This window comes from Micromys minutus (genome assembly GCF_963924665.1).
Source record: "Micromys minutus genome assembly, chromosome: 1".
NCBI classification, from domain to species: domain Eukaryota; kingdom Metazoa; phylum Chordata; class Mammalia; order Rodentia; family Muridae; genus Micromys; species Micromys minutus.
The window spans coordinates 132570314-132596818 of NC_137969.1; the positions used below are offsets into that span (position 1 = coordinate 132570314).

Consider the following 26505-nt stretch of genomic DNA (forward strand, 5'->3'; position numbering starts at 1 on the left):
AGGACTCAGAGGAGGGAAAGAATATGACCAAGCAAAGACGAATTTTAAACTAATATTTTTTAAATGAGTGTATACATCATAACAGAAAGAAAACGATCGTAAGAGAGGAAGAAACTCAAAGGAACAAAGCCATGTCTAGGCAGCAGATTTCTTTCTGAAAGTGCTTATTGGTAAATCTGCCTCCAGGGGAAGATGGTGGAAAACCAGGGCAGGTTTTAGTAGTCTGTGTTGCTGGAAGAAAAACCGAGGCTCAGGGACTATTTTGGAAGGGGATTCTGGGAAATAGCTCAGGCTCCCTGGTGAGACTCTAGGTACATATCTCTTAGAGGTGAGCACACATCAAAGATGCCGGTCAGCCATGGACCAGCGTGGGACTGACTTGAGGAGTCTTCCTGGCTGTTTGCTGCCTGCAGGAGAGCCACCGAGTCCTCTCTAGACTAAGGGAAGTCATCGTCTCAGTTTTTTAATTCATAGTATGTAGAACTCAATAAATGTTCCTAGGCATCTCAAAACAGACTGCAGGAGAAAAAAGAACAGCAGTAGAGCCAAGAGGGCTAGGATACTGGAGTCTCAGACACTCTTCAGTGAGGGTTGCTCCCGTTCAAGAAAGTATTTGACACAGCAGAGAATTTTTCTGGGAAATTGGGATCTATTTATTTAAAGTGAATGAATGATGATTTTAGATTTTTCAAAACTCTGAAATCAAGGATTTGTTATTTGTTACTATCAGACCAAACCAAAGAAAAAAGAGCTAGAGCACAGGTCAGCAGGAAGATCTAGACCCAGTCTTAGCAGATAGAGATGAGTCACATTCCACTCGAGTAAAAGGAGAGATGGATACAGACAAAAGGAGCAAAAGGCAAATGGAAAGTACCTATCGAGGAGTTAGGGAGGAAAACTGCTGAGAGATAACATAAGAAATAAAGGCTAAGAGATTTTCCAAAAAAAAAGCAAACCAGAGGAAAGAGACATCAAGCCAGGGTTTAAGAAGCTCTCCCATGCTCCAGACTGGAGAAGATGAAGAAGAGATCCCAGGCCAGCGTAAGACTGCAGAAGAACAAATGAGACGAAAATGTTCATCTTCTGAAAGCAGGAGTCAGAAGATCTGTTTCCTCTCAAAGAAGCAGACGTAGAAGAATATCCATCAAAATTCTGGCCATTACCAGAGAAGTTAAAACAGTGAAGTGTTTTCTCTCTGGGTCTGTAGAGTCTTAAGACCAACTATCGCCATTTCTGACTTTTGTCCACAGAAGAGGTAGCTGACTCAATATGGAGAGGGAAACGCAAAGGAGTGGGTAAATGAAAAAATGTGATCGGAGATTGTGAGATAAAGGTGTTGTGAGGGACACAACCTAATTGTATTTTGGATTGTAAAAACAGAGATTCACCTGTCACACTATTATAGTTATTAAACAACCCTGGCAAAGGTCTCTGTTTATAAGATTATTATGTTAAAGATAATCTCATCCTATATTCCACCAGTAAGAAAACAAGGTAAAGATTTTTAATAGCACTTACGAAAAAAATCAAACCTATCAGGTATATAGGAATAAATCTATCAGGATATGTTCAAGACCTCTGTTCAAAAAAGTACTAAAGTATCCCCGAGAGAAATGAAGGATGGTCTCAACACATAGACTCCTGCCATGTTCTAAATTAAAGGATAAAGTACTGTAAAGACATCAGCCCTAGATTTGTCTGTGGATCTAATCCCAGACTGTAAGTAATTGCAGGAATGAGAGAGAGAGAGAGAGAGAGAGAGAGAGAAGAAGAAGAAGAAGAAGAAGAAGAAGAAGAAGAAGAAGAAGAAGAAGAAGAAGAAGGGAGAGAGGGAGGAAGGGAGAGAAAAATAGGGAGAGTAGGACTGAATTTGTAGAAATGAGGCAGGATAGCATCTTGGAAGAAAAAAAAAACAAAGCAGAGCTGAAGAGAAATTAGATAGTAAAACTTAGAAAGTGTAAGACAGAATGGGCTTATTTCTGTTTTGTTTTGTGGTTTTGTTGGTTGGTTGTAGTTTTGTATTTGCTTTTGTGTTTCTGAGGCAGGGTCCCAGTGTGTAGTCCCTACTCACACTTAAGGCAGTTCCCCTGTCTCCTGAGCTCTGGGGTTACTGTCACATGCTACCATAGTCAGACATGATGGGCTTGTTTCTCTCTGTAAAAGCAGACAAGTAGGCCAAGGTAACAGAGGCCAGGATCAGAGTCACAGCGACTGTCTCTGTCATCACAGGCCTTTGAACTTCAGTTTCCCATCTGAAAAGCAGGGAAGATTTACAGCAAGAGGGGTTTAAATACTATGGTAATGAGGTACACACACACACACACACACACACACACACACACACACACACACACACACTATGTCATATTGTGTTTAGCTAGAATTACTATTAGCGCTGTATTTCTTATAATTGTTATACTTTTCCAAGCTAGCATTCTTAGTCTTCTGGTCTGTTTTTCAACATAATCATCTAGAGGCAGGGATGTTTGGACATCAAATCTGGAGCCAGCACAGCAAAGCAGGTGCCAGTTCTTAGCCTACATACAAAAAAAAAAAAAATAGCAGGAACACATATGCTAAGAATTTCACATGTGGCTGAAAGGGTACTTAGCCAGGTGATGCCATGTGCACGGTGCTGTGACACGTTAGTTTGAATTCATTAAGCATCACACATGGAATTGTGCATGGGCACATACATAGCTGCATGAATAGTTGAGATATATATGTTTGCAAGATTACCATGTAGATGGGTTGGAGCAATAGCTTAGTCAGTAATGCATGAGGACTTGAGTTTGGGACCCAGCACCCATGTGAAAGGCCATTCCTGGAGGTACACACACTGGTAATGCCTGCACTGGGGAGGCTTGAGGGTCCCTGGGATGTCATATCTAGCCAGTCTCAGCTAATGGGCAAGCTGCAGGGCCCAGTGAGAAAGAAACCCTGGCCCTAAAAATAAGGTGGATGGCTTTTGAGGTACAACAAACCTCCTTGGCTCTATGTGCATGTGCACACACATGCACTTGCACATATACACACATGCACACACATGCACTTAAACTTATACACACATGCACTTGCACATATACACACTAAAAAAATTTAAATAAAAATTTTAATAGACCGTGTAGAAATAAATTGGCTCTTCTCTCATCTAAACTATGGTCAAAAGTTTGAACTTAAGACAGAAAATATGGGGGTTGGAGAGATGTGTCAATGGCTAAGAGCATTGACTGCTCTTCCAGAGGTCCTGAGTTCAATTCCCAGCAACCACATGTTGGCTCACAACCATCTGTAATGAGATCTGGTGCCTTCTGGTGTGTCTGAAGACAGCTACAGTGTACTCACATATATGAAATAAATAAATAAATCTTTTTTAAAAAAGATTTATTTATTTTATATGGTTGTGAGCCTCCACGTGGTTGGTGGGAATTGAACTCAGGACCTCTGGAAGAGTAGTCAGTGTTCTTAACCACTGAGCCATCTCTCCAATTCAAATCTTTTTTTAATGACAGAAAATATGGGACAGTTTAGTACCATTGATTGAAAACTTTACTCCATGACGTCACGTCATTGGGCAGGCCTGGAAGGTTTTCTTTTTGGTCTTTTGTTTTGTTTTGTTTTGTTTAACCTGCATGGATATTAGCATCACCATTTCTTTGGATTAGGAGGTGGTGAGAGGTTTCATTTCACTTCATACTTCCAAAAACAATAATGTGCCCCAGTTGACAAAGCAAGCTGCTGCTCTGGAGGGCCTGTGGTTCTCCCGAAGGCAGAACCATTATTCCACTTTGGAATCTCCAGCCTTTGTACACACCAGCCTTTCTGGCAGCTGTCTTCCTCTCCCATCCCTCTGTTCTTAGCTGACCAAGATACAGCAGCTGGCTGGCATGGGATTTTAATCAGTCGGTCACTCTGCTGTTTCAACTTTGACACTGCAAGGACTAAGGAGATGGCCACACTCTGGTGAGGTCCCATCACACTAGAGGTTACGTGGCTTCTTGTTCTTGCCTAAGTTCATATGGACTCTCACTCAAGTCTTTTGGCCCTGAACATCTGTGTTCATGACTGTGACAAAAATCGCCGGAATTCCTTGAGGGCTGGGCACAGATAGAAAAATGTGATGCAGTTTGGGAAACTGACAACCCACAGTGCTGGCCCTGGTCATTACATGTGTCATGGTGGGTGGTATCACAGCAGGATAGAGATAAGCCAGAAGTGGATGCTTCTCACTGTATGCCTCACCTGGGGGAGGGGGAGACAGTGTGGGGAGGGCTTGGCTCTCTCGTCTCACTTATCCACTAGAGCATGAGAACAGTGGTCTCATGGGAATTGCATCAATTCCTACTGAGGACACTGTCCACGATGATCCCACCACACACACACACACACACACACACACACACACACACACACACACACCTCTTAAAGGTTTTAGTACTCCCTACTGCTAGTACAATGGGGACCAATTTTACAACACTTGGAGCCTTGATCTAAAACCACAACTAAAGCATGGCAGTTTTTGATGAACTACGAAAAACCCATCAAATGGCTTGAACATGGGTTTCTTCCCCTTGGACATATTTTTCAAACATTGATAGTCCCTTCTTCCAAAGCCTTTGCTCTGTATATCTGCACTGACTGAAAGCGAACGCTCTTCATAGTCCTTTAGATCAGTGCATGACTTCATAAATACTAGTTAGCAAGACTTTCTGGAACTAACTCGATAGTCACAGCTCAGCTGGGCAGTTCCTCCGGTCAGAAACTCAGCCCCATTGGTTCTACAAACAAATACCTTGCTCCAAGTTCTCGCTGGGAATGGTTCTGAGAAAGATTGTTGGGGCCACATTCTCCCATTTCCATGGGAACCTTTCATCTACCCAGCTCCTTGTCAACCCTCTGTAGGACGGTGGCTTTGCTTCGCGGAAGGACTTCCCGAATAGGCTAAGAGATGTGGGTGGAACCCTTTAAGTCGGGAGGGGATAGAGGGAGGACAGAAAAGTGAATCTGGAGAAGACATTTATCATCCTAATAAAATGAAGCACGTGGTTTGCATTCCAGGTCCTTCGACTATTCTATGGGAGCGCGGGCTTTCTCCCATGACAGTATTTTTATCCCTGATGGGGGAGCAGACAGTGAGCAGACAGTTCAAGCAATGTCACAGGACAACATCCTGGGCAAAGTCAAAACTCTTCAGGTAAGGCAGCTGGAGACTGGAGGACCAGAGGAGCCCACCCCACCCCATCCTCTGTGGGGGGTAGTGCAAGAGTCCCTGGCTGGTCCTGAGTGAAGGTGGGGAGAAGGGGGAGAGGAGGAGGGGGAAGGGGGAGGGGTCACTTCAGGAAAAAAAGCTGTGATTTCTTTTCAGTTCCCCTGGGAGAAGCACACTCAGCATGGTTGCCCCCACCCCCACCCCTGTGCTTGTCTTCGGTCCTCTCCTCCAGTTGTTGCTTCCTGATTGGCTGGACGTGAGAACACGTCCCTAAGAGGAGCTACAAGGCTTTCGTGGGGGTGGGAGGGGGAGCTCCTAACCATGAAGTTATGTGAGCTGCTACCCAGAGTCTGCACTGCACACTTCCATTTTATGAGTCTCCAGCATGAGGCGGCCAGAGGCAAGACTCTGGGAGCCAGCCACACAACCCCTTTGTCCCTGCAGAGCAGGTAGTCTTCTTGACGTTGACTTAGCTGGTGACTGTGGTAAAGCAGTTAAGTGTGGTTAAAAGAATGGGTCCGGGAAAGGTTAAGGAAAAGAACAAAAACCATCATTATGTAGAGCTGTGCCGTTGCTCAGAAGCATTTCCTTTACCAGGAAACAACTCGAGGGCGAGCAACTTCTCTGAGGTGTGAGTACCTGGAGACCACCTAGACCGAGGTGGTTCTCAACCTGTGGGTCACGACCCCTCGGGGGGGGGTGGTGGTTGAGCGACCTCTTTCACAGGGGTTGCATATCAGATGTTTACATTATGATTCAAAACAGTAGCAAAGTTGCAGTTTTGAAGTAGCAACAGGAATAATTATTTTGGTTGGGGGTCACCACAACCTGAGGGACTGTATGAAGGAATCACAGCATTAAAAAGGTTGAGAACCCTGTCGTAGACTTTGAACAGAGGGCTCTGAGTTACTGAGTCCCATCTGACTGTCTACGGCAATGAATGTATGATCAAGGAACTGATGGGAAGAAAACAACGCAAAAGAAAGAAACAGCAGTGGCCCAAGATCTGACTGATGCAAAAAAGCATTACACTCAAAAGTAACTTTTCTATTCTTTTCACCTGTTCTTGTTTCTACTGGGCACAAGTTGTATATTTTATGACCTATGGTCATGCTTTCAGTGCAAGGTGAGCTATGAGAAACCAGGAAGTAGCCAACATCCTGGAACCACACCCAAGCTTGCCTAGATCTTTATACCTGCAGCCACCACCCAACCAAAACCAGGTTCCTGCCCACACAGCCAGCCCAGCCTGGCTTGCAAACCCCAGCACTTCTGAGCAGAATTCCTTTTTTGTCCCTGCTGGCTGTGGCCTGGCACTCTGAGACTCAGAAGAAGCAAGCTGTCACTTTTCACACACACACATTGAAGAGGGAGGACAGTAGTCAGGGAAAGCATCAACCTAGTTTTTTTCTTCTCCAGTCTTTTGATTACTGATAGGTTCTGGGCCCCTGGCCTACCGCATTCCTTTACTAAAGGGAGTGGTGTGCAGAACCGAGTGTATGAAATAGCTGTATTTTACAGGCTTTTCGAGAAATTCTTTAAAGGGTAGATCATGGCCTGTCGATGTTAATGATCTGCTCTGGAACATTTACCACATACTACTCCTGCTTTTAAAAAGTGGGTTTAAGTGTTAAACACTGCATGCAATTGTGCAGTATTGCAAAAAGAAAAAAAAAAAACTAGAAACTCAATCAAATATATGAATCACTGATTTATTTTAGCATGAAGGTATAGTTTTAAGTAATCCGACCTCATAATTGATCAAGTGTAAAGCCACCGACTTTCCTGAAGTGACAATTTGATTTCTACAAGGGGGGGTGAGCAAAATGAGTGGTGTCCCAGCCATACAAGGTCTGCCTAATTTTTGCTTTTGCCCCCGGACTCCGGAGCCTCCTTTGGTCCCTATAGTGATGAACTTTGGAAATATCAAAGGCCCTTTGCTCTTCAAGGTGGGGAATGGGAACCGTGGGCAGAGCAAATGGAATTTTTTTTTAAGTGACATAAAGGTTTAACTGAATCACTCCCAAGAGACTGTTTTTTATTTTTCAGTCGACTAAGCAGTATGTTCCTGGTAAGTCCCCCAAATCTAGTGACTTCATACACTTGCATGAATGCTTTGCATTTCCCACGACAGCGTTATGCTGATGTTGACGCTCCGTAGGAAGCACACGAGACCGCCTCCTCGCAGGCTCCAGCATGGAATGAGTTTAGCTGTGTCAGAGGCATGTGTGTTTTTATGTCCAGAATTGTCATTGTGTATGTCTTCGTTTGATGCTTTGTTTTGTTTCAAGGGAAAAGGGATGGATAAGGTCTATTTGACAGTGAATGTCCTGGGTAGATGGCTAGCCACAATTATCTAAATATTCTCTTATAATAAAATTCTCTAGAGTGCCATTTAACAACAACAACAACAAAAAGTGTTTAAGAAACTATCTGACCAACAGTCATTTAGAACTCATGAGCGCGCTCGGAAAGGTATTTGCATTTGGAAAGATTGCCCCCTAGTGCCCACTTACGTCATAGCATCTAGAACTGTCAGCGCACCCACAGGTGCCTGGCTCCCCTGACATATATGGCATGCAGCACAATGAACCAGCCCTGTCTTGGGTAATATCACTATATCATGGCAACACTTTTCTGAGTATGAAATGTGCCATGAGAACTAACTTTAACGAACGTTTAGTTTTAGGGGCTGAAACAGTATGGTCCTTTTGGAGGTTCTGGTACCTAAGTCATTTGATCCACAGCCAGTAGGATGAATTCCATTTGAAAGGAAGAAGGAGAACAAGACTGAAGAGTCTGTGCCAGGCCTCTGTCTCCATGTGGTCATATGACCCTGGGCCAAGTACTTATTGAATCTTGGTGACTCCTACTTCCCCCACTTGAACAATAAGGGGGCTCATGTGATGGGCAAGCTGAAGGCTCCTCCGGGTCTTAAAGTCTCAGGTCTGTATGACATCACTGCTGCTGTCCACCGTGACTGTATGAGCTCAGCGCTCGGTTATATTTGTGCTTCCGTGACCTTGGCGTTACCTATACAGCCACCCTGGAAGCACAGATCAGGGAAAGAGCCTCTCCATTTAGGGTCAGTCCCGGCTGGGATGTATGTACCAGCTGCTGGTGAAACTAGGGGTGGCCCATTCTGTGCCTGTAGATGACTAGCAGATTGTATCACACTTTAGTCAGAAAATGGCTATGTCATTTGTACCACAGATTATTTGCTGGGGATTGGGTACTCCCCCCCCCCCATTCTTAGTAGCCTCATATCTCCCACTGAACTGGATTTGGCTTAAGGATTCCAGCTGTCAAGGGCAGAAAGAATAAACACCAGCTCTTGGCCAACGCTTCCTAGAACAGGTGTCTGAATCCATAAGCTCTTTTTTTATTTCGTTGGAAAAAGAATTCACTTGGGTGATGGAAGGGTCTGCAGTTTGCTCAAAAAGACAGTGCCACTTCCCCCTCTGTGGCCTGCGCTTACAGGCAGGGTTGGGGGGGGGAATGGCTGCAGAATATTCTAAACACAGACAGTGCAAAAAGCTGCAGAATACAATGTTCTTGGCATTTCCACGCCACAGCGTCCAACCTCATGAATATGGATGCGTTCCTGCAGCATCATCCCCAAGCATTTCATACCACAAAATGGCCCAAACTCAGTGAATAAAATATAGTTTCTTTCTGCTCACATTCCAGTTGCAACAGTAGCTCCATTCATAGCCACTAGCAACACATTAGCCGATTTCCACTCTCCTCTCCTTTATAACTGTGACTTGGGCAAAGACAGAGCTTGTGGGTGAGCTAAACTTCAGGGCCAGCTTGTAACAGCCTAGTTTTCAGTAATTGCTCACATCTGCCATGGATCCCTTCCTGATGATGCCTAAATGCTGAGCAACTGAAGGCAATGACACCTCAAATTATCGGATGGATTTCAAGAGTAATCTGTTAGCTGCCGATACATCTTAGAAAATGTCACGGTATTCCAGTCTCCTTTGAGTCACCTAAGGGAGATTTGGAGGAGGGCATGTGGCAGGATGTGAAAGACGGGTTCTTGACCACCAGAGGCTCAAACACATAGGGCACTGGGCACCAGGCCCTGGCCCAACCTTTACCCACCAGCTCTCACCCAAAAATCACACAACAGAGACCAGCCCTGTTCCCAGTACCTATCACCACTGCCAAAGTTCTTCTCCTTTGGGTCCCCAGCCACCAGCCCAAGTCTGTTTCCTCTGGGGAATTTCTATGCATATATATTAATATGCTTATATATAAGTACATTGTAGCTGTCAGACATACCAGAAGAGGGCATCAGATCCCATACAGATGGTTGTGAGCCACCATGTGGTTACTGGGAATTGAACTCAGGACCTCTGGAAGAGTAGTCAGCACTCTTAACCACTGAGCCATAGCTCCAGCCCTCCTATGGAAAATTTCAAGTCAACCTTTATACTAAAGAGCACATTGTCATTCTCAATAGCAGGAGCATTATTTATTTCTCCAGGATAAATACATAGGCATCATTGCATGCTCTCCTTCCCGCTCTCTTCCTCTCTTCTGTCCCCCGGGTCCCCAGCTGCCGAACGCACTGTCCTTGGGATCCACTTCACCCTCTTTGTTGTTCCACATTTGTTGTCACTGCCACACCTTCCCATCCCCCTTTTGACCTTTTTATCTTCATTTCTTTTTTTTTAAGCTTTTTTAAAGATTTATTTATTCTATATATGTGAGTGCACTGTAGCTGTCAGACACACCAGAAGAGGGCAACAGATCCCACTACAGATGGTTGTGAGTCACCATGTGGTTGCTGGGAATTGAACTCAGGACCTCTGGAAGAGCAGTCAGTGCTCTTAACCGCTGAGCCATCTCTCCAGCCCCTTATCTCCATTTCTTATCTCTACCACCATTTCCCATCTCTACCACCCCCTCCTTACCCATCGTCTTCGCCTGCCTTTTCCCTCCCCATTTGTAGCCACAGCGGCCATCTTGTCATTGGACTTTATTTCTACCTGGGCTGTGACTGTGCTTTGATACATCCTTTCCTGTCTCTTAAGCATCGACACTAGCCAGAAAACGTATCCAGAAAGGAGCCCTGGGGATGTAAAGTCACGTATTTGTGACGATGGCAAAAAAGTACGTGACAGTAAACTGTGATGCCAGCAAGTGCATTTTGGGTGTCCCAGTGGAGGTATAAGATATGGTTTCCATCTCTGTTGGTCCATGGTCCCATTACAGTTAGGAAGACAATAAAATTGTAGTGTTCTATAACACAATACGGTAACTGGTCAATGATGTATAGTGTATTTCACTATAGCTAGAAAAGGGCAACTTTGAACATTCCCAACACAAAGAAGTAGCAAATGTGTGCAGTGATGGATGTGCCAGCCACCTGGCATATGTACTGTATGTACTGTGCACACATATTAAATTTCACAATAGTCCACGAAGACATCCAGTCCTAATTCATCAATTGAAATGGAAGGAAAACTCTGACAAGTGGCAAAATGCTTGTAACTCCCACTTTCAGGGGGGTGCAGGTAGGGGGATCAAGACTCCAAGGCTACCTTAGCAAGATGCTGTCTCAGAAGAGAACCCACCCACTTCACCTCATCCGGAGCACTGGTAACCAGAAAGACTCTGCCAATGGGAGTTCGCCCAGTGCAAGGAGATGAACCGTTTTAGGCTCATAACCCACATTCCTAGGAAAGGTTGGATTGGGAGGCCACAGAAAGCGCCCTATCCTCTTCACCCATGTTCCCACACTCTTCCCCCAGGGCAGCGGACTGAGCCAGGCCTGTGGCTGTGACCCCGTGTCCTCTTGTCTGACTCCATGGGCTGTTCTAACTGTGCTTCTTATGACCTGCTTCGAGCAGATACTAACTTCCGGTTCCTGCTAGACTTGGTTTTGGGAGACGTCCTGTTTTCAGCAACCTGAAAACTTTTGGGGGTTGCTTGAAGCTTTCCTTCCCTGGCTGAATGGGGGCTTTTGGTGTGCACTTTTTCCTGTTCGGCCAGGGGCTGGGCGCAGGCTGAAATCTCAGCGGACTGAGCGCCAGCCCTTGCTCCTGACCTGGCATGCTGGGAGTGGAGTTCGCTGCGCATCTAGGGGAGTCCCCGGGGCTCATCTCCGGCTACATTCCACTGCTCATGGGCAAGCCCTGGGTAGGGGAGTGGGCTTGCTGACCATGGGTGGACTTGGTCCCATTGAGTTCTAAGGGACAGGAGACATTTCCCTCAAGGGATTCTTTTGCCAAGGATCTCTGGAGAAACATTAAAATTGCCACCTCATCTCTTTATGTAACGTCCCTGCAAGAGGAAGATTTATGAGAGCTGATGTGATGTACACTGGCCATAACCCTGGATGTTAGTTTGGAAGACCTGGGCTCAGATGCCTTTGGGGCCCTCAGCCTTCCCATGAGCTCGAGCCAGTCACCTCTCCCTGCAGGAACTTGGACTAGGTTTTGCAAAGTGAATGGGTTTGTCCTAGCTAGCTTTCCAGTTGCTTTGATAAAACACTGACCAGAAGTAACTTGGGAGAAAAGTGTTTATTTCATCAAACAGGTCATGGTCCATTCCCAAGGGAAAGCCAGAGTAATATCTCAAAGCAGGAACTGAAGACCGTGGAGGAAGACTGCTTAAGTGGTTCCAACTTATCTACCTTTCTTATGGAGCCCAGAACTACCTGCCCAGCGGTGGCTCTGCCCACAGTGGGCTGGAAGGAAACACACCCTCCCGTGCAGATGTGCCTACAGCCCCATCTGATGGAGGAATTTGAGATTCCCTCTTTCCAGGTTCCTCTAGTTTGTGTTAAGCTCAGGACAACTAACCAGCACAGGGTAGGAGCAGATGCTAAATCTCGTACTGGAGGCTCTGTTAGAACTCTCAGCCAGGCTAAAGCTAAATGTCAAACTACATTTGAGCCATATATGGATGTCGATCTAGAGCAGCGATTGTTAGCGGGGGAGGAGGGATAGAGGGTAGTTTACGCCCCCCCAGAAGATGCTGGCCACATCTGGAGTCGGTTTTCCATTTTAAATATGGCTCTTGTCTACTCTAATGTCTAGATTGCTGTTTACAGCCTCCTCCTCGCCTTTCCTTCAGCTAGCTGCTCCTTCCATTCTCACTTGCCAGTCTCCAGTCCTTCTGTGGCCCTTTACTCCCTGTCCCCACCCCAGTCTCCTTGTGGCCCCTATTTCATGATATGTAATTGTAGCAAAGAAAGAAAAATGGCCCATTCCCATCCCTGATGTGATTTCAACATTATGAAGGAAAGTCTTGCTGAACCTGGGACCTTCTTCACCTCAGCTGTGACCCACTGTGACCCGAGCATGTGGCTTTGACATGGCATTCACAAGCCAGGTGAAGAAGTCTAAAAACTCACCAGGGAATGTGTCCATCCAGAAGTGGCTATGGGGTTCATGTTGCGCCCACCCTAAGAGTCTTGGTTTCCCCCCATGGGTCCTGCCTTTCATGTATCTATGTCTTCTGTATAATTTCTTCCCACATGGAAAATATTCGAGATTTATAGATGGGTCCAAAAACTTAAAAACACCTATTTCCAACCTTGGTTCTGAAATGTGATTCCAGTACTTACTGAACACTGTCATTGTTTCCATATAAGGGGTGACTGGAGTTTTAAAAGCTTACGGCTCTTAAGATGGAAACAGCAGAAGAGTGCTTCGAGGCTCCTTGGCATGGCGGTGTATCTAGACAGCAGCCCAGCATGCCTCTCTCCCTTGCTGCTTCCTGACTATGCCGGGGGCACCTAGTCATGGCTGAGCGTGCCTTTGCTGTTTCAGAATGCTTTCCTTTTGTCTCTCCCCAGCGACAGTTGGGCAAGAATATCAAGTTTGGGCAGCGGCCATCGAACACCATTCCCATGAAGAAGGCAGGCAGTGCAGACGCTAGCTCAGAGGAGGACTTCGTCCTCACCAGTCCCATGGAGATTGTGACTCAGCAGGATATTGTCCTCTCAGACACGGAGAACAAAGTAAGTCTTCTCCGGGGGCAATTTTGAGTCTGATAAGCCAGAGAATAGGATGTGGGGCTGTGGACAGGTGACATCTGATGACCCTGCAATCCACTCTGGAGGGACTGTGGAGAGAACTAGGTGGGGAGAAGTTTTTGGTTTTTTGGTTTTTTTGTTTTTGGTTTTTTTTTTTTTTTTTTTTTTTTTTTTTTTTTTTTTTTTTTTTAATGATGCCTGCATTGTGGCCTGGGGGATACTGAGGACCAATGAGAAAGGTGGGGAGGAGGAAGATACAGGCCCTTTGCAAATGCGCTATACATCCTTTGAGGCTTGGGTAGATAAGCTGTTTCTGGACTGGGGGTGGGGGTGGGGAGCTCTTAACTGGTCTCCCTCTGCCCCAAAGGTCTGCTACACTTCCCTAAGTGTAGCTCCCGTCTGTATCTGTTCTTGTAAAATTGTTTCCACTCCTCTAAGTGTTGGCTTCTTTGTATGTAAATGTTGGCTTCTTTGTATCTAAAACCACATGTTCCACCTGTCTCCAGGGGCTTGGAGACTATACCAGCTGAGTAGCACTGTCCACCATTTGTCCAATTAGACTAATTTAAGAGAAATGGAAAAGGAAGCAGTGGGGTTCCAGTGACATGGTGACACGGGCCAGCTTGAAGTCCCCTCAGTGTGGAAAGTCACATTCCAGCACCTCACCACCGTCTGAATTTGGTGTGTTAACACTCTTCAGGGAGTGCTTTGAATAGATCCTGGATTCTGAGTTCTTCCAGCAGGGGAAGGGAAGTAGGAGAAAGGGCATGGAAGTCTTCTGGATAGTCCGAGTCTGGGCTTCTCTACCAACAGGTGGACTTTTGAGTCTTTCTAAAAGTGTTTTCTGTACTTGTCTATCCGACTTCCAGAACATAGATGTTTGTTATTAAAACATAACTATTATCAGCCAATATGTCCGAAGAGTAGGAACCAAGACAAACACTTTTCAGGGAAGAGGGCCAGCTTATCCTGCCACCTCCGGCTGAGACCAGGCCATGATGACCCCGGCACCCCCGTGCTGACCCATGGATGGTGTGTGAAACAGGAACCAGTGTCTCACCTTCCTCATGGATTTTAAAATGCTCTTCCCGACTGGTCCAGTTTCTGGCTCAGCAGCAGCACTGCTTTAACACAGAATTTGTGGGGACTGAAGAATGTCCTTGCCACACCGCTTATGATTTCACAGCAGGAGGTGCTGTGGCCTCGGGAAAGAGGGAGGCTCTTTGTTCAGCGGACCTTATCTTAGGTGTGGGTGTATAGAGATGAGAGAGATTTGTCACGGGAGGGACTCTGCTGGTTTACATCCTAATGAGAAAATGCCACAGAGTATACGAGTCACCTTGCAAGTAAAGAGAATCGTTTCAGATCAGACAAAATGCTGCCTGCTGAGAACCAGACAGTAAGTAACTTGGTTCGAGAGAGGTTGGATATTTTTTAGATGTGGCCTTGGGGCAAGATGGAAGAATATTCTAGGAACAGGAATGAGCTAAACACAAAGACGCAGAAGAAGGTAGGCTGATCCTGAAAAGACCAAGAAGCTGGTCAAGTGTGGCCGGCTGGATACTGAGGAGGGCGCAGATGCCAGGGCCGGGCGCTGGAAACCCGGAAAAGGAGGGGTCCTGTTTTGAATTTTGAATTATTTCTGAATAATAATGGAAGCAAGGAAGTGTCTGGAGCTGACGTATGTTCTTAATTTTAATTTGTTTGCAAACCATGCATGGCACATGTCTGCAATTCAGAATATGGTTCATAAGAATATTGCTCTTTTACCTCTGCTGCCTTATAGGTTTTGGGAACTAAACATCAGGTCTGCACCTACCCATTAATTCATCTCACAAATTTATTTATGGGTCTAAGCACCTTCTAAAATACGTAACATAGAGTGGACTGGGCAAGCTGACACACCGGCACAAGTCTGAAGGAAAGTGGGCCCCATCTTAAAGGTGTCTGTCACCTGGGGATGTTCCCAGCTCGAGCCTGGTGTGTCTCCCTCGGCTTTCCCTCCCTGGTCTTTCACGTAGTCCAGTCCTTTGCATCTGGCTCCAGGAGGATCTTTTGTCTGCACAGGAGTCTCAGGGGTAAAAGGCAGGAAGAAGGCTCCCAGCAAGCCCCAAAGCTAAAAGCTCCGGGGTTTAAGCTCTGGGTGACATGGCCCCATTTCCCGGTGAGGTGGCTGCCAAGTAGCTGCTCAGAGTCTCTCAAGCCTTGAAAGGAAGCCTGAGAGCTTAAGTCTGGGAACTGATCAGGTAGGAGACCTGCTGAAGTCAGGAAATGGAGAAGTGTGCCCCTCCATGGCACAGATATTTTCAGTGTCTCCTGTTGGTTACAGGAGGGCAGATGTCCCTCTGTGTGGAGCAGGAGGCCACCCCGATCAGGCATAGACTGTGCAGGTTGTTTGCCCAGCACTTCCTGTCCCCACGTTTAACTCCAAGTGCTCTTTTCTTTTCTAGTCCAGTGATACACCAAGTTCCTCAAGTCCTCTGAATCTGCCCGAAGTCGGAAGTGACATGGAAGAGAAGGTAATGGGGTTTGAGCTTTTTTATTTAGTCTTTTATTTTCATATATATATATATGGAAATTTATATATATATGGAAATATATATATATATAAATCCCCTGTTTCATTTTCTGTTCATAAACCAGAGCAACCAGTGGTAGAGGTTAAAGCATCTGTTTCCATGGCAACACAACTGCTAGACTCCTGAGCCTTGCTCCAAAGAACAGCCATACTCCCATAATGCCTTGGGAGTTTTAGACAGGGATAGTTTCCCTAAATGCAAATGCATTCTGCCCTTCAAGACACCGTTAATCCACTGAGAAGGGTACTCTAGAATGCCTGCAGGTACTTAAGACTGTTAGGAAGAGTCTTCTACTGTGTACAAACGCAAGGGACAAATCCCAACCCCCACCTTACCTTGCTTTGCTTTTATACACACTCACTTTAAATATCCCCTTTATTATTAACTTGTGTGTGTATGAGGGTGTGAGAGTGTGTGTGTATATGTATATGTGGGTGAGTGTGTGTCAGTGTGTGTGAGAGAGAGTGTATGTGTGGGGTAAGTGTGCATATGTGTGTGAGCTTGTGTGTGTGTGTAAGAGTGGGTGTGAGAGTGTCTGTGTGGTGGATGGGTGGGTGTGCTCATGCATATGCATAGAGACATGTCCAAAGTCTCGCTCACTCTCTCTGTTAGTTTCTGGAGACGGGGCCTTCTCACTGAACCAGGAGTGAAGATTGTGACCAGCCCCAGTGTTCCTGCTGTCTCTGTCCTCCACAGCTTGGGTTACAGACACATAAATGGCCATGCCCTGCTTTTTACATGGGTGATGGGATCTGAACTCAGGTCCTCAGGCTTGCTTACCTGCAGCCATTTTCCTCCCCGATGGCCTTGGGATTTTACCTGCAGTCTGAGGAGTCATGACCCTTTACCCAGAGCATCCGTCCTGTAGGAGCCGGGTTTCTCTTCATCTCAGGCCGGAGAGATGGCTCAGCGGTTAAGAGCACTGACTGCTCTTCCAGAGGTCCTGAGTTCAAATCCCAGCAACCACATGGTGGCTCACAACCATCTGTAATGGGATCTGATGCCCTCTTCTGGTGTGCTCATATAAATAAAATTTTTAAAAAACGCTCTGAAGAAACTAAAGAGTGATGTTGTCCAGCTCTGTACCCGTGAGGGGGTGGCTCTGAACAGTACTGTCACACAGACAGAGATGAAACTAAAGAGTGATGTTGTCCAGCTCTGTACCCGTGAGGGGGTGGCTCTGAACAGTACTGTCACACAGACAGAGATGAGATTCTGTGGGGATGTCTAGAAACAAAGCCTAACACTGAGACCTCAGCTTTGGGTGCCCTGCCCTGACCTCAGTCTGTGACAGAGGCTCTGTTATTCCCCACCCCACACCCCATGTACCTCTTCGGGAATGGGAATAAGTGCTTAATTCATCTGTTATAAAAGGAATCATAAACCGCTGAAAGCTGCAAGGCCAATTTGTCCCGTACTTGTTAATCGGTGAATTTGTGTGTGCTGATTAATTTTGGCTGGTTAGAATTGTCTTCTTCATCTTTGTGAATAGGTCTGAAAGGTAAGTGCAAAAATGCAAACCTCAGGGACTCTACACATAACCACGGTGCACAGTTCACAAGCCTGGCCCTGTCCAGTGCTGGCCTTTGTGCACAGAGCTAGTAGTGAGACACTGAAAGAGCGGTGAGCGCCCCCTGCTGGACACTGGCATGGGCGCCTTTGACACACATGTCTACTTCTCGAAGTAACGGTGTGGCTTCCCTGTCATCATCCCCTGAGATGGAGGCTGGGTCATGGCCAGCATGTTCTCTAGATGTGTGCAGTTTGTCTACCGCTTTGGTCTTTTTTTGTAAAGATTTATTTATGTTTTGTTTATGGGTGTTTTGCCTGTGTGTATATGAATGCCTGGTGCCCGCCTGGTGCCCGTGTAGGTCAGAATCTCCTAGGGTCTTAGATCTCCTAGAAGCAGAGTTATGGATGGTCGTGAGCCACCATGTGGGTGCTGGGATGTGAACCCAGGTCTTTACGGTTGAACCATCTCTCCAGCCCCTTAAATTATTTCTTCAGATAAGAGTCTCGAGTAGTCCAGGCAGGCCTGGAATTCAATACATAGCCAAGGTGAGAACCAGCTTCCTGATTCTCCTGTCTCTATCCCCCAAATACTAAGATTACAAGTGTGCCTCCACGCTGGCGTGCGAAGTGATCTCCTAGTGAATTGTCTTTATCACAGAACTGCAGTTTCTCCCAGTTTCCTTTCAGGACTGACCCTTACCCTTGGGTCATTCATGTTTCTGCCACTTGGTGATTTTTTTACCTAAGCACTTCATTAGATTTTTGGTATCCTCCGCGGTCTACGACTTTTGAGTGAGCATGTCAAAAACTTTTTTTAAAATTTCAACACTATTCATATTCTCTGACAGTTTCCTAGGTGCATCCATATCTTAATCATACCCACCCCCTGTTCCTCTAACTCCCTCCCCCCAGACCCTCTCCCATTGCCTTCTCCCTGCTCCGTCCCTGCTCTTTTTAAATAACCGCTGAGACGTGTTAGAGTTGTCCCCATGTCCACGGGTGCGGTGTCCTTGCCTGTTTCCCTGGCCCCTTCTGTGCCCCTTTATCCTCTACAAGCAAAAGAAACTCCCGGCTTTCTCCCACCTCAGAAGCTAGTTAGGAACTGGCTGTGGTTTTTCAAAAATTTGTATTGTGGATCGACTTTGACTCATTAAAAAAAAAATTGCTTGGGCTAAGCCTGGCAAACGGAGCCCAGTGGGGACTTCCTTTGTTGGATCCTCTCTGGGACGTGTTCTGATCCATGCTGACTTTTTATATCTTAATCTGTACTGTAGGTTGCTCCGGTTAAACCGTCTCGGCCAAAAAGGCAATTCTCTTCTGCTGGTACCATTGAAAGTGTCAACCTCGATGCCATCCCCCTGGCCATCGCTCGCCTGGACAACAGTGCTGCCAAGCACAAACTCTCTGTTAAGCCAAAAAACCAGAGGGTGTCGAGGAAGCACAGGTGGCTTGCCCAGGTGTGTAGAGCTCTGAGGAGGTGAGGTGAGGAAGCACAGGTGGCTTGCCCAGGTGTGTAGAGCTCTGAGGAGGTGAGGTGAGGAAGCACAGGTGGCTTGCCCAGGTGTGTAGAGCTCTGAGCAGGTGAGGCAAGGAAGCACAGGTGGCTTGCCCAGGTGTGTAGAGCATCCGAGCAGGTGAGGCAGATGCCCTTGTTAGCCCGGCCCTAATTCTACCTTTGGTGCTGTGCTGCAGTAAAGAGAGCCATAGTAAGTTCTGGTTCTCTCCCTATCAGGGGCTTGAGTGTTCAGAGTTCACAGGGATCAGGCAGCCCACATACCCTCCATGGCCCACGGAGGACCAGTTCGGGGTGTTGCCTATAGAGGGTGCCAGATGCCTCGGGTGTTGTATCAAAAAAGCAGACCAGCTCTGCTTAACTGAGGAATTTTTTAGGGTTTGGACTTCTAAGCCACAAACTTCAGGGGATGACAATGAAATCCAAATCCCCCCCCCCTCTTTTTGTTGCTCATCTTCCTAATACCAGGTTATTGTCTTTCCTTTTATTAACCCAAACTAAGAGAAATAAATTTGGAAATGGCAAATGGAGGAGCTAGAGGGCAAAACAAAATATATTCTTTTCTCTGTTCCCTCCACTCCTCTTGCTTTGTATGACCAATGCCTGAATTCACCTGGAAAGAAAAACATTTGAAGGCCCTTTATATACTACTTTACCCCATGCTTAATATAATACACACATACAATAAAGTATAATTCCTAAATTAGGAATGGTAAAAAGATTTACAACAGTAACAAGTTAGAAACATTGTTTCCGGAGATTCAGTTGCCCTTAGTTTGCTCTTAGGCAACTACACCGGTGGGAGGGAAACCTTTGATAAAGGGGATGGATATATTAGTTATCACTGTCATTGCTGTGACAAATTTCAGACAAAAGCAACTCATGCGGGGGTATTTTGCCCAACAGTTTGGGCGTGCAGTCGATCTTGTCCCAGAAGTCATAGCAGGAAGAGTGTGAGGCAGCAGCGTTGTGCACAGAGCCGCCAAACAGACAAAAGATGGCGCTCAATTTGCTTTCTCCCTCTCACCCCAATTATCCACATTTATTCTGGGCCTTCTCTACCTCTCTTACGCTGTTCTAGAAACACCCACAGGTGCATTTCCATGGTGATTCGAAGTCCAGTCAGGGTGACAAACGAGGCTTAAACGTCATGGGCCGCTGCAGGCAGGGAATGCTGAGTCTATACTCAGAACGCCTGCGCTGTGGCTGAGAATCACCAGCGCTGTGGCTGGGACCTTAGTTTGGGCGGTGTGGGAAATGGCTAATTGTGCTTCCTTTTCCCACATCAGGACCGACAGAATGAACCAGGCAGCTTTGAGAGTCAGTCGTCCCTGGACCAGAACGGACAGCTAGGAGAAGACAAACACATTTGCCACGGAGAGGAACCAGAACCTCTGGAATCCCACGAAGAGAAGAGACTACAGGAGGAGTATTGGCGGGAACTTGAAGCCAAGTGCAAAAGGCAAAAAGCCGAAGCCGCTGAGAAGAGGCGCCTGGAAGAGCAGAGAAGGCAGGCACTGGAGAGGAGGCTCTGGGAGGAGAGCCTCAGACAGGAGCTGCTGGAGGAGGAAGAGGAGCGGGGCGAAGAGGTGGGCCTGTTGCTACAGACAGGGCAGGCACCTTCAGAGGAAGGGCAGCAGTCTGGTCTGGAGGAACAGCGCTGTGCAGAGCAAGAGCTGGGGGAAACCGACGATCCCACCGGCCAGGAGGCAGAAGAGCGCAGGTGTGAGCAAGAAGAGGCCGAGAGGCAGACGGAGAAACTGAGGCAGAGCGAGGCCGAGAGGCAAGAGGAAGAACTGAGACAACGGGAAGCCGAGAGGCAAGAGGAGGAACAGAGACTGCGCGAGGCTGAGAGGCAAGAGGAGGAACTGAGGCAGCGGGAAGCTAAAAGGAAAGAGGAGGAACTAAAGCAACGCGAAGATGCCGAGAGGCAGGAGAAGCTGAAACAGAGCGAAGCCCAGAGGCAAGAGGAGGAACTAAGGCAGCGAGAGGCTGAGAAGCAAGAGAAACTGAGGCAGCGCGAGGCTGAAAGACAAGAGGAGGAACCTAGGCAGAGCGAGGCCGAGAGGCAGCGTGCTCAGGAGGAGGAGGCCAAGAGGATGCTGCAGAAGGAGGAGGAGGAGGAGGAGAAGGAGGAGGAGGAGGAGGAGGCCAAGCGCATGGAAGAGTTGAAAGATCAGGAAAAGGAGGCACCAGAGCCTCTGGTGGAGGAAGGCCCGCAGAGTCCAGGAAGGGAGAGCAGGTGTTGGATAACGGACGACGCTGGCCAGCAAAGCCCACTGCAGCTGGACCTCGAGAAGCCCGGGGAACGAGAAGACCTGGCATCCGCATGGCAGAGAGACATCGCCGAGGAGCAGAGAGCCCACGAGCCGGCTGAGCAGAGCGGGGACTTGGGCGCGCACTGCGGTGGTGTCGACATGGAAGGGAAAGAAGCCGCTCAGGCAGACAATCCCCAGCCGCAGGAAAGACAGATGGAAGGAACGGAAGAGCAGAAAGCTACCGCTGCAGACATCGACCGAAAGGTGGAGGAGCTCCGGTGGCAGGAGGTGGACGAGCGGCAGACCATGCCCCGGCCCTACACGTTCCAGGTATCCTCCGGGAGTAGGCAGATTCTCTTCCCCAAAGTCAACCTGAGCCCGGTGACGCCCGCCAAGGACGCGAGCCTGGCCCCAGCGGCCCAGGAACCGCCGGCGTCCGGCGGTGCCGCCACGCACGCCTTGCCCTCTGCGCTGAGCATCCCACACACGGCCATTCTGGTCACGGGGGCGCAGCTCTGCGGCCCGGCGGTCAACCTGAGCCAGATCAAGGACACGGCGTGCAAGTCCCTCCTGGGCCTGTCAGAAGAAAAGCGCCCGGTGGACGTCCCCACGGTGGAGCCCAGGGCGGGCGGCGGGAAATCCAGGCCTGCCCCAGAGTCACCGAGCAATGCGGCCGCGCTAGCCGAGTGGGCTTCCATCCGATCCAGAATCCTGAAGAACTCGGAGGGCGACCAGCGTGGCGACAGAGAGCCGGCCAGAGCCGGGGACGAGCCAGCGCCCCGAGCGCGGTGCGATTCCCGAGGGAACGTACGCAGGACGCCGCCAGTCAACGCCAAGTTCTCCATCATGCCTGCCTGGCAGAAATTCTCGGACAGCGGCGCAGAGACCTTCAAACATAGCCCGGACGGAGAGAGCATAAGGAAAAAGCCGGAGCTAGCGCCCAGCGAAGACACAGCACCCCAACCTCTACCTGCAGCGGCTCCCGAGCCCAAGAGCCTGGAGAAGCAAGAGGTAAGCCAGGAACCACCAGACACCACTGACGGATGCAAATTTGCCAAAGACCTTCCATCTTTCCTCGTTCCAGGCCTGCCTTCTCCGCAGAAAGCTGCGTCCCGCACGGAGTCCACGGCCACTTTGGACAACGAGACTACAAGTGACGTAGGAAAGCCAGACCCTGCGGTGCCAGGAGGTGAGGAAAAGGCCTCGCCCTTTGGGATAAAACTGAGAAGGACCAACTACTCCTTGCGCTTCCACAGTGACCAGCAGGCCGAACAGAAGAAGAAAAAGAGGCACAGCAGCACTGGAGACAGCGTGGATGGAGCCACCCCCACAACTGGGAGCGCCCCTGGAGAGAGAACGCCTGAAGCCACGTTCCTCAAACATGGCCCGTCCCTTCCCCAGGAGAGAAAGCCAGCCCCAACCCCTCGAAGGGACTCTGCTGAAAGCCATTCTAGCGGTCATCATATTGCTGTAGTCCATTCTGGCCAGACCCCAGCTCCAGCGCAAGACAAGGCAGCAAGCAAAATGCCACCCATGCAGAAGCCGGCCCTGGCTCCCAAGCCTGCTAGCCAGACTCCACCTTCGTCCCCACTCTCCAAAATGAGCAGACCCCACATTGTAGAGCTACTCACAAGGCGATCTGGGAAGCTCGACTCCTCCTCCTCCGACTCTGAGCCTAGCGAGACTACCAAGGAGAACCAGGAGGGCGGTGACAAACGGGCACCCTCACCATCACTGCTGGAGGAGCCGAAGGGGCAGAAGAGGGGCGAGAAAGATGTGCCAGAAAAGAAGCCAGATTCCCCGCCTCTGCCATCCAGCCAGCAAGAGAGACCTTCCCTAACTCCTGAAACAGGTAGAAAAGGTGTGTGGCTGCCGAGAAAATGTGGTTTCATTTGGTGGGGAGGGAACTGAGAGGGAGCCGCGGGGTGCTGGCTCTGGAAACACCTTCCTTAGGAACACGTTTGCCCCCAGATCAGTCCTTTTACATTTTATACATTCTTTGAATTGGAATGTGGTCCCAGTTAACGCAGACATTGTTAACTATTTTTGAAGAAGTCTGCAGAGATGATTAAAAGCAGCATTTCCTAGACCAGTGTTTGCCCTTCTTGTCTGGGTAGTAGCGGCAGAAAGGTGGACTTCCGAGTTCCGCTGTGCTAGGTGAAACACAGTTTAATGATCATTTCCCCACACTGCAGACTTCCTATGCAGAAACATCGGAGCTGGCTGCCTCTTTATTCTACTAAACATTGGAAGCCGCTAAATTGGCTTTTGTGCCTTTTAAGACTGCTTAAACTTTGTTTCCTAGAGACAAAGTTTGGATCGTGGCCAGGCAGTTTGTTTAGGTGTAGAGTGGTTTTTTGCTTCCTTGAGAAGTGTTAGTTTGGTTAACCGTCATGGAAGCCCCTCGAGTACTGTGCCATGTGTGTTCCAGAAACTGCAAGTGGACAAGGTTAGGTCTTTCTGCAGTGTCAGAACTGATCGAATAGCAGTAAAATCACAAGCTACACCAACCAGTTTCATTGCTAGCCATTTCCAAGTTGTCTCTATTTTCCTTGATGGTTGACCATTGGCAAACTAAGTTCACTCTTCCCAATCTTAATAATTAACACTAAATCTCACATCACACATTACACTTTATAAAATAAATGCACACGTGTGCATGCACACATGCTCGTACATGGACCTGTGTCATGGAGTACCTATTAAATGTTAACCCTCAGCAGGGTTTCGGGAATCCAGAGAGGACTTATTGGAGGCACAGAGCTAACACGGGGTCAGAGGGTAACCAGATAATAAAACAATAATAAAGTCAGTAGGAGGGGCTGAAGAAATGACTCTGTGGTTAAGAGCACTTGTTGCCTTTACAGAGGACCGTGGTTTGATACCCAGCATGGCACCTCACACCTCTTCATAACTACAGTTCCAGGGGATCCATTACCCTCTTCTGACCTTCATGAACAACACACACACACACACACACACACACACTACTGCTGGGGGATCAGGGGAAGCCAGGTTCCAGTTAAATGAGGCCTCAGACCTTAGGGTTGAGTCCAGCTGTAGAAACAGCTGTAGGTGAAGGACCATGGAGCTGTGGAAAGGGGTTGGTGTCTTTGTGGGGTACAGGTGAGCAGGCTGGGTCCTTCTTCCGTGTGTTCTGTCCTATAAATCCTCAGGCTTGGCCTAAGCTGGTTTTAATAATACCCATATGTTCTAAGCTACTGCTGATCCGTTTCCAGGTGGGTCCTTTGCTTTCAGGAAAAAGTGTGTCAGTCTGCTTCATGGGTAACTGCCAAACTAGGGACATCTAAATGCATGCGATGCAGAGTCATCCTGCTTCTGCATTTGCACCCAAAATGGAGCCCAAAATGGAGTCACCTAGGGCAAGCCCCAGAAGTGGCACACACCTTTAATTTCAGCCTTCAATAGTCAGAGGCAGGTGGATCTCTGAGTCTGAGGCAGCCAGGGCTACACAGAGAGACCATGTCTTGAAAAAAGAAACAGAAAATTCTTGCTCTTAAGTTTCTCCCTTACAGCAGTGCAGACAGCATAATAACAGTGTAGACTCTCCAGTTTCACTAAGGTACCATTTATGAGGCATGCCTTCTTAACAGTATCTGTCCCCTTAATGTCTACTGTATCACCTATCTTACAGATGCGCCAAAGGAGCAGCTCCATGTTTTCTAACTGGCCCAGAGAACATATATAGGGTGCTTCTCCTTTTTTTCCCTTGTTTGCCATTTTGGCAAACTTACTGAAAGATAGCAGTACATCCGCAAAGCGCAGTCCTCTCCAAATGGTGTATCTGCCCGACTTGTTTTCCTGGGTGGGCGTGAGATGCTGGTTGTAGCCTGTGCATTCTTGTCTGTGCTGACTGCTGTCTGGTGGGTGAGCTCCTTTGTCGCTTGAACGATAGCCTCTGCGTCATTAGCTCTTGTGTCTGCAAAGTCTCTCAGCCTAAGGTGCTCTGTCAGCCACGTCTCCTCCCCATGAAGAAAAAGCTCATTTCTCTTGGAGATGCCTCTTTGATTCTTGTCATTTTTCTCTCCAAAACTATTTGCCACCCCTGTCTTCTCTCCCGGTGTTCAGATATTGGTTTGTCAGACTCCAAATTAAATAGGCTGGGTGTGGTGGCTCAGGACCTCAAGACCATGTTCTTAGCATAGAGGGGAATTATTTGTCCCAGGGGGACAGAGGGCAGGGAATAAGGGAGAAGGACATGAAACAGAGGACAAGGGAGAAGGGGGAGGGAACAAGAGAGAGGGGGCAGGAATATTTGTCCCAGAGGACAAAAGGACTGCCTCTGGAGAGAGAGGAGACAGGTATGGAACATGGGATGTTTATATAAATGATAATTTATAAAGGTAAAGGGGGGGGAAACCTGTGTTACGATGATATGTTTCATTTTAATTGGGCATGTTAATTAGGTGAGCCAAGGGGGCCTTTTAATTGCTTGACTTCAATACTTGGGTAGCTAGACCTTGGGAGTCAGCCTCAGGAGGAGGAAGTGGCCCAGTAAGGGAATGGGCCTTGGGTAGCTTTAGGAATGCAACCTAACAGCAGGGCAGAGGCAGTGGGGGGAATGGTGAGGCCTGCTAGAGCCATGGCCACATTCAAGCTGAGTCCCTTCGGCATAGATGCCATTGATCCCTGTGCTTGGGGAGCAGAGGAAGACAGAGAGTCCCTCAGTTAGAGCTGAGCCTGGTCGACACAGCCATTTCCAGGCCAGCCAGCGCTGGCTCAGCGGTCAAGAACTCCCAGTGCACTCACAGGGAGCAGCCCTGGCTAGTGAGCCCCTGCCTCAGATACAAAGGAACAAATAGGCTAGCGTGAAAGCAAAGACAGCTTGCCTCTCTTTGGTGGAGTTTCACTAGCTTTTAGCTCTAGGCCAGAGCTGACCAAATGTCTTGGAACACCCCATCAGACTAAAAATCTTTAAGCATAGACTGCAACAATTTTCTGATTGTATACCTGTAGAGCCACCATTAGCTAAAACCTACACATCAAGCAAGGTCCAGCAGGGACGGTGTGTCTGCTTTGCAAACTATGGTGTCACTCTTTATCTGTTGGCTCATTTCTCGTCAGATCTGATTTCTTTCTAAAATGGCAGGCAAAGCCCTTGTTACCCCTGCTAGTTTTTGATGCTTAATTATTAATAAATAGTAAACTAACTTCTTACACCACCTACCTCTCATCTAAAGAGTCGTGTAGTTTAAAGGAGGGAGGCTCTTCCAAATATTTACCTCATTATAGAATCTTCCAGAATGCTAAAAGTGAGGATAAAGCCCGCACAGCCTCTCCTGTGCATACTCTTTCTCAAGGTTCTTAACTCAGGCCAGGCGCAGCAGTGGGCACACACCTTTAATTCCAGCACTTTGGGAGACAGGCAGGCAGCTCTGTGTGAGTTCAAGGCTAGCCTCGTCTACATAGGTAGTTTC

General features: G+C 47.9%; 1 protein-coding gene across 3 annotated transcripts in view; it reads left to right on the forward strand.

Annotated features, from left to right (window-relative positions):
- The window catches only part of CRACD (capping protein inhibiting regulator of actin dynamics), a gene marked incomplete at both ends in the record, with an annotated part of 95594 nt that overhangs the window by 62966 nt on the left and 6123 nt on the right, over window positions 1-26505 (forward strand). Inside the window, 6 exons of one of the 3 annotated variants that reach the window (XM_080924935.1) lie at window positions 5097-5194; window positions 7259-7280; window positions 13026-13190; window positions 15656-15724; window positions 18571-18753; window positions 20099-22928. In XM_080924935.1, coding sequence (XP_080781061.1) covers window positions 5097-5194; window positions 7259-7280; window positions 13026-13190; window positions 15656-15724; window positions 18571-18753; window positions 20099-22928 — 3367 coding nt within the window. Of the gene's footprint in view, window positions 1-5058; window positions 5195-7258; window positions 7281-13025; window positions 13191-15655; window positions 15725-18570; window positions 18754-20098; window positions 22929-26505 lie in introns of those variants that run through there. The other 2 variants (XM_080924933.1, XM_080924934.1) reach the window with 2 other exon arrangements.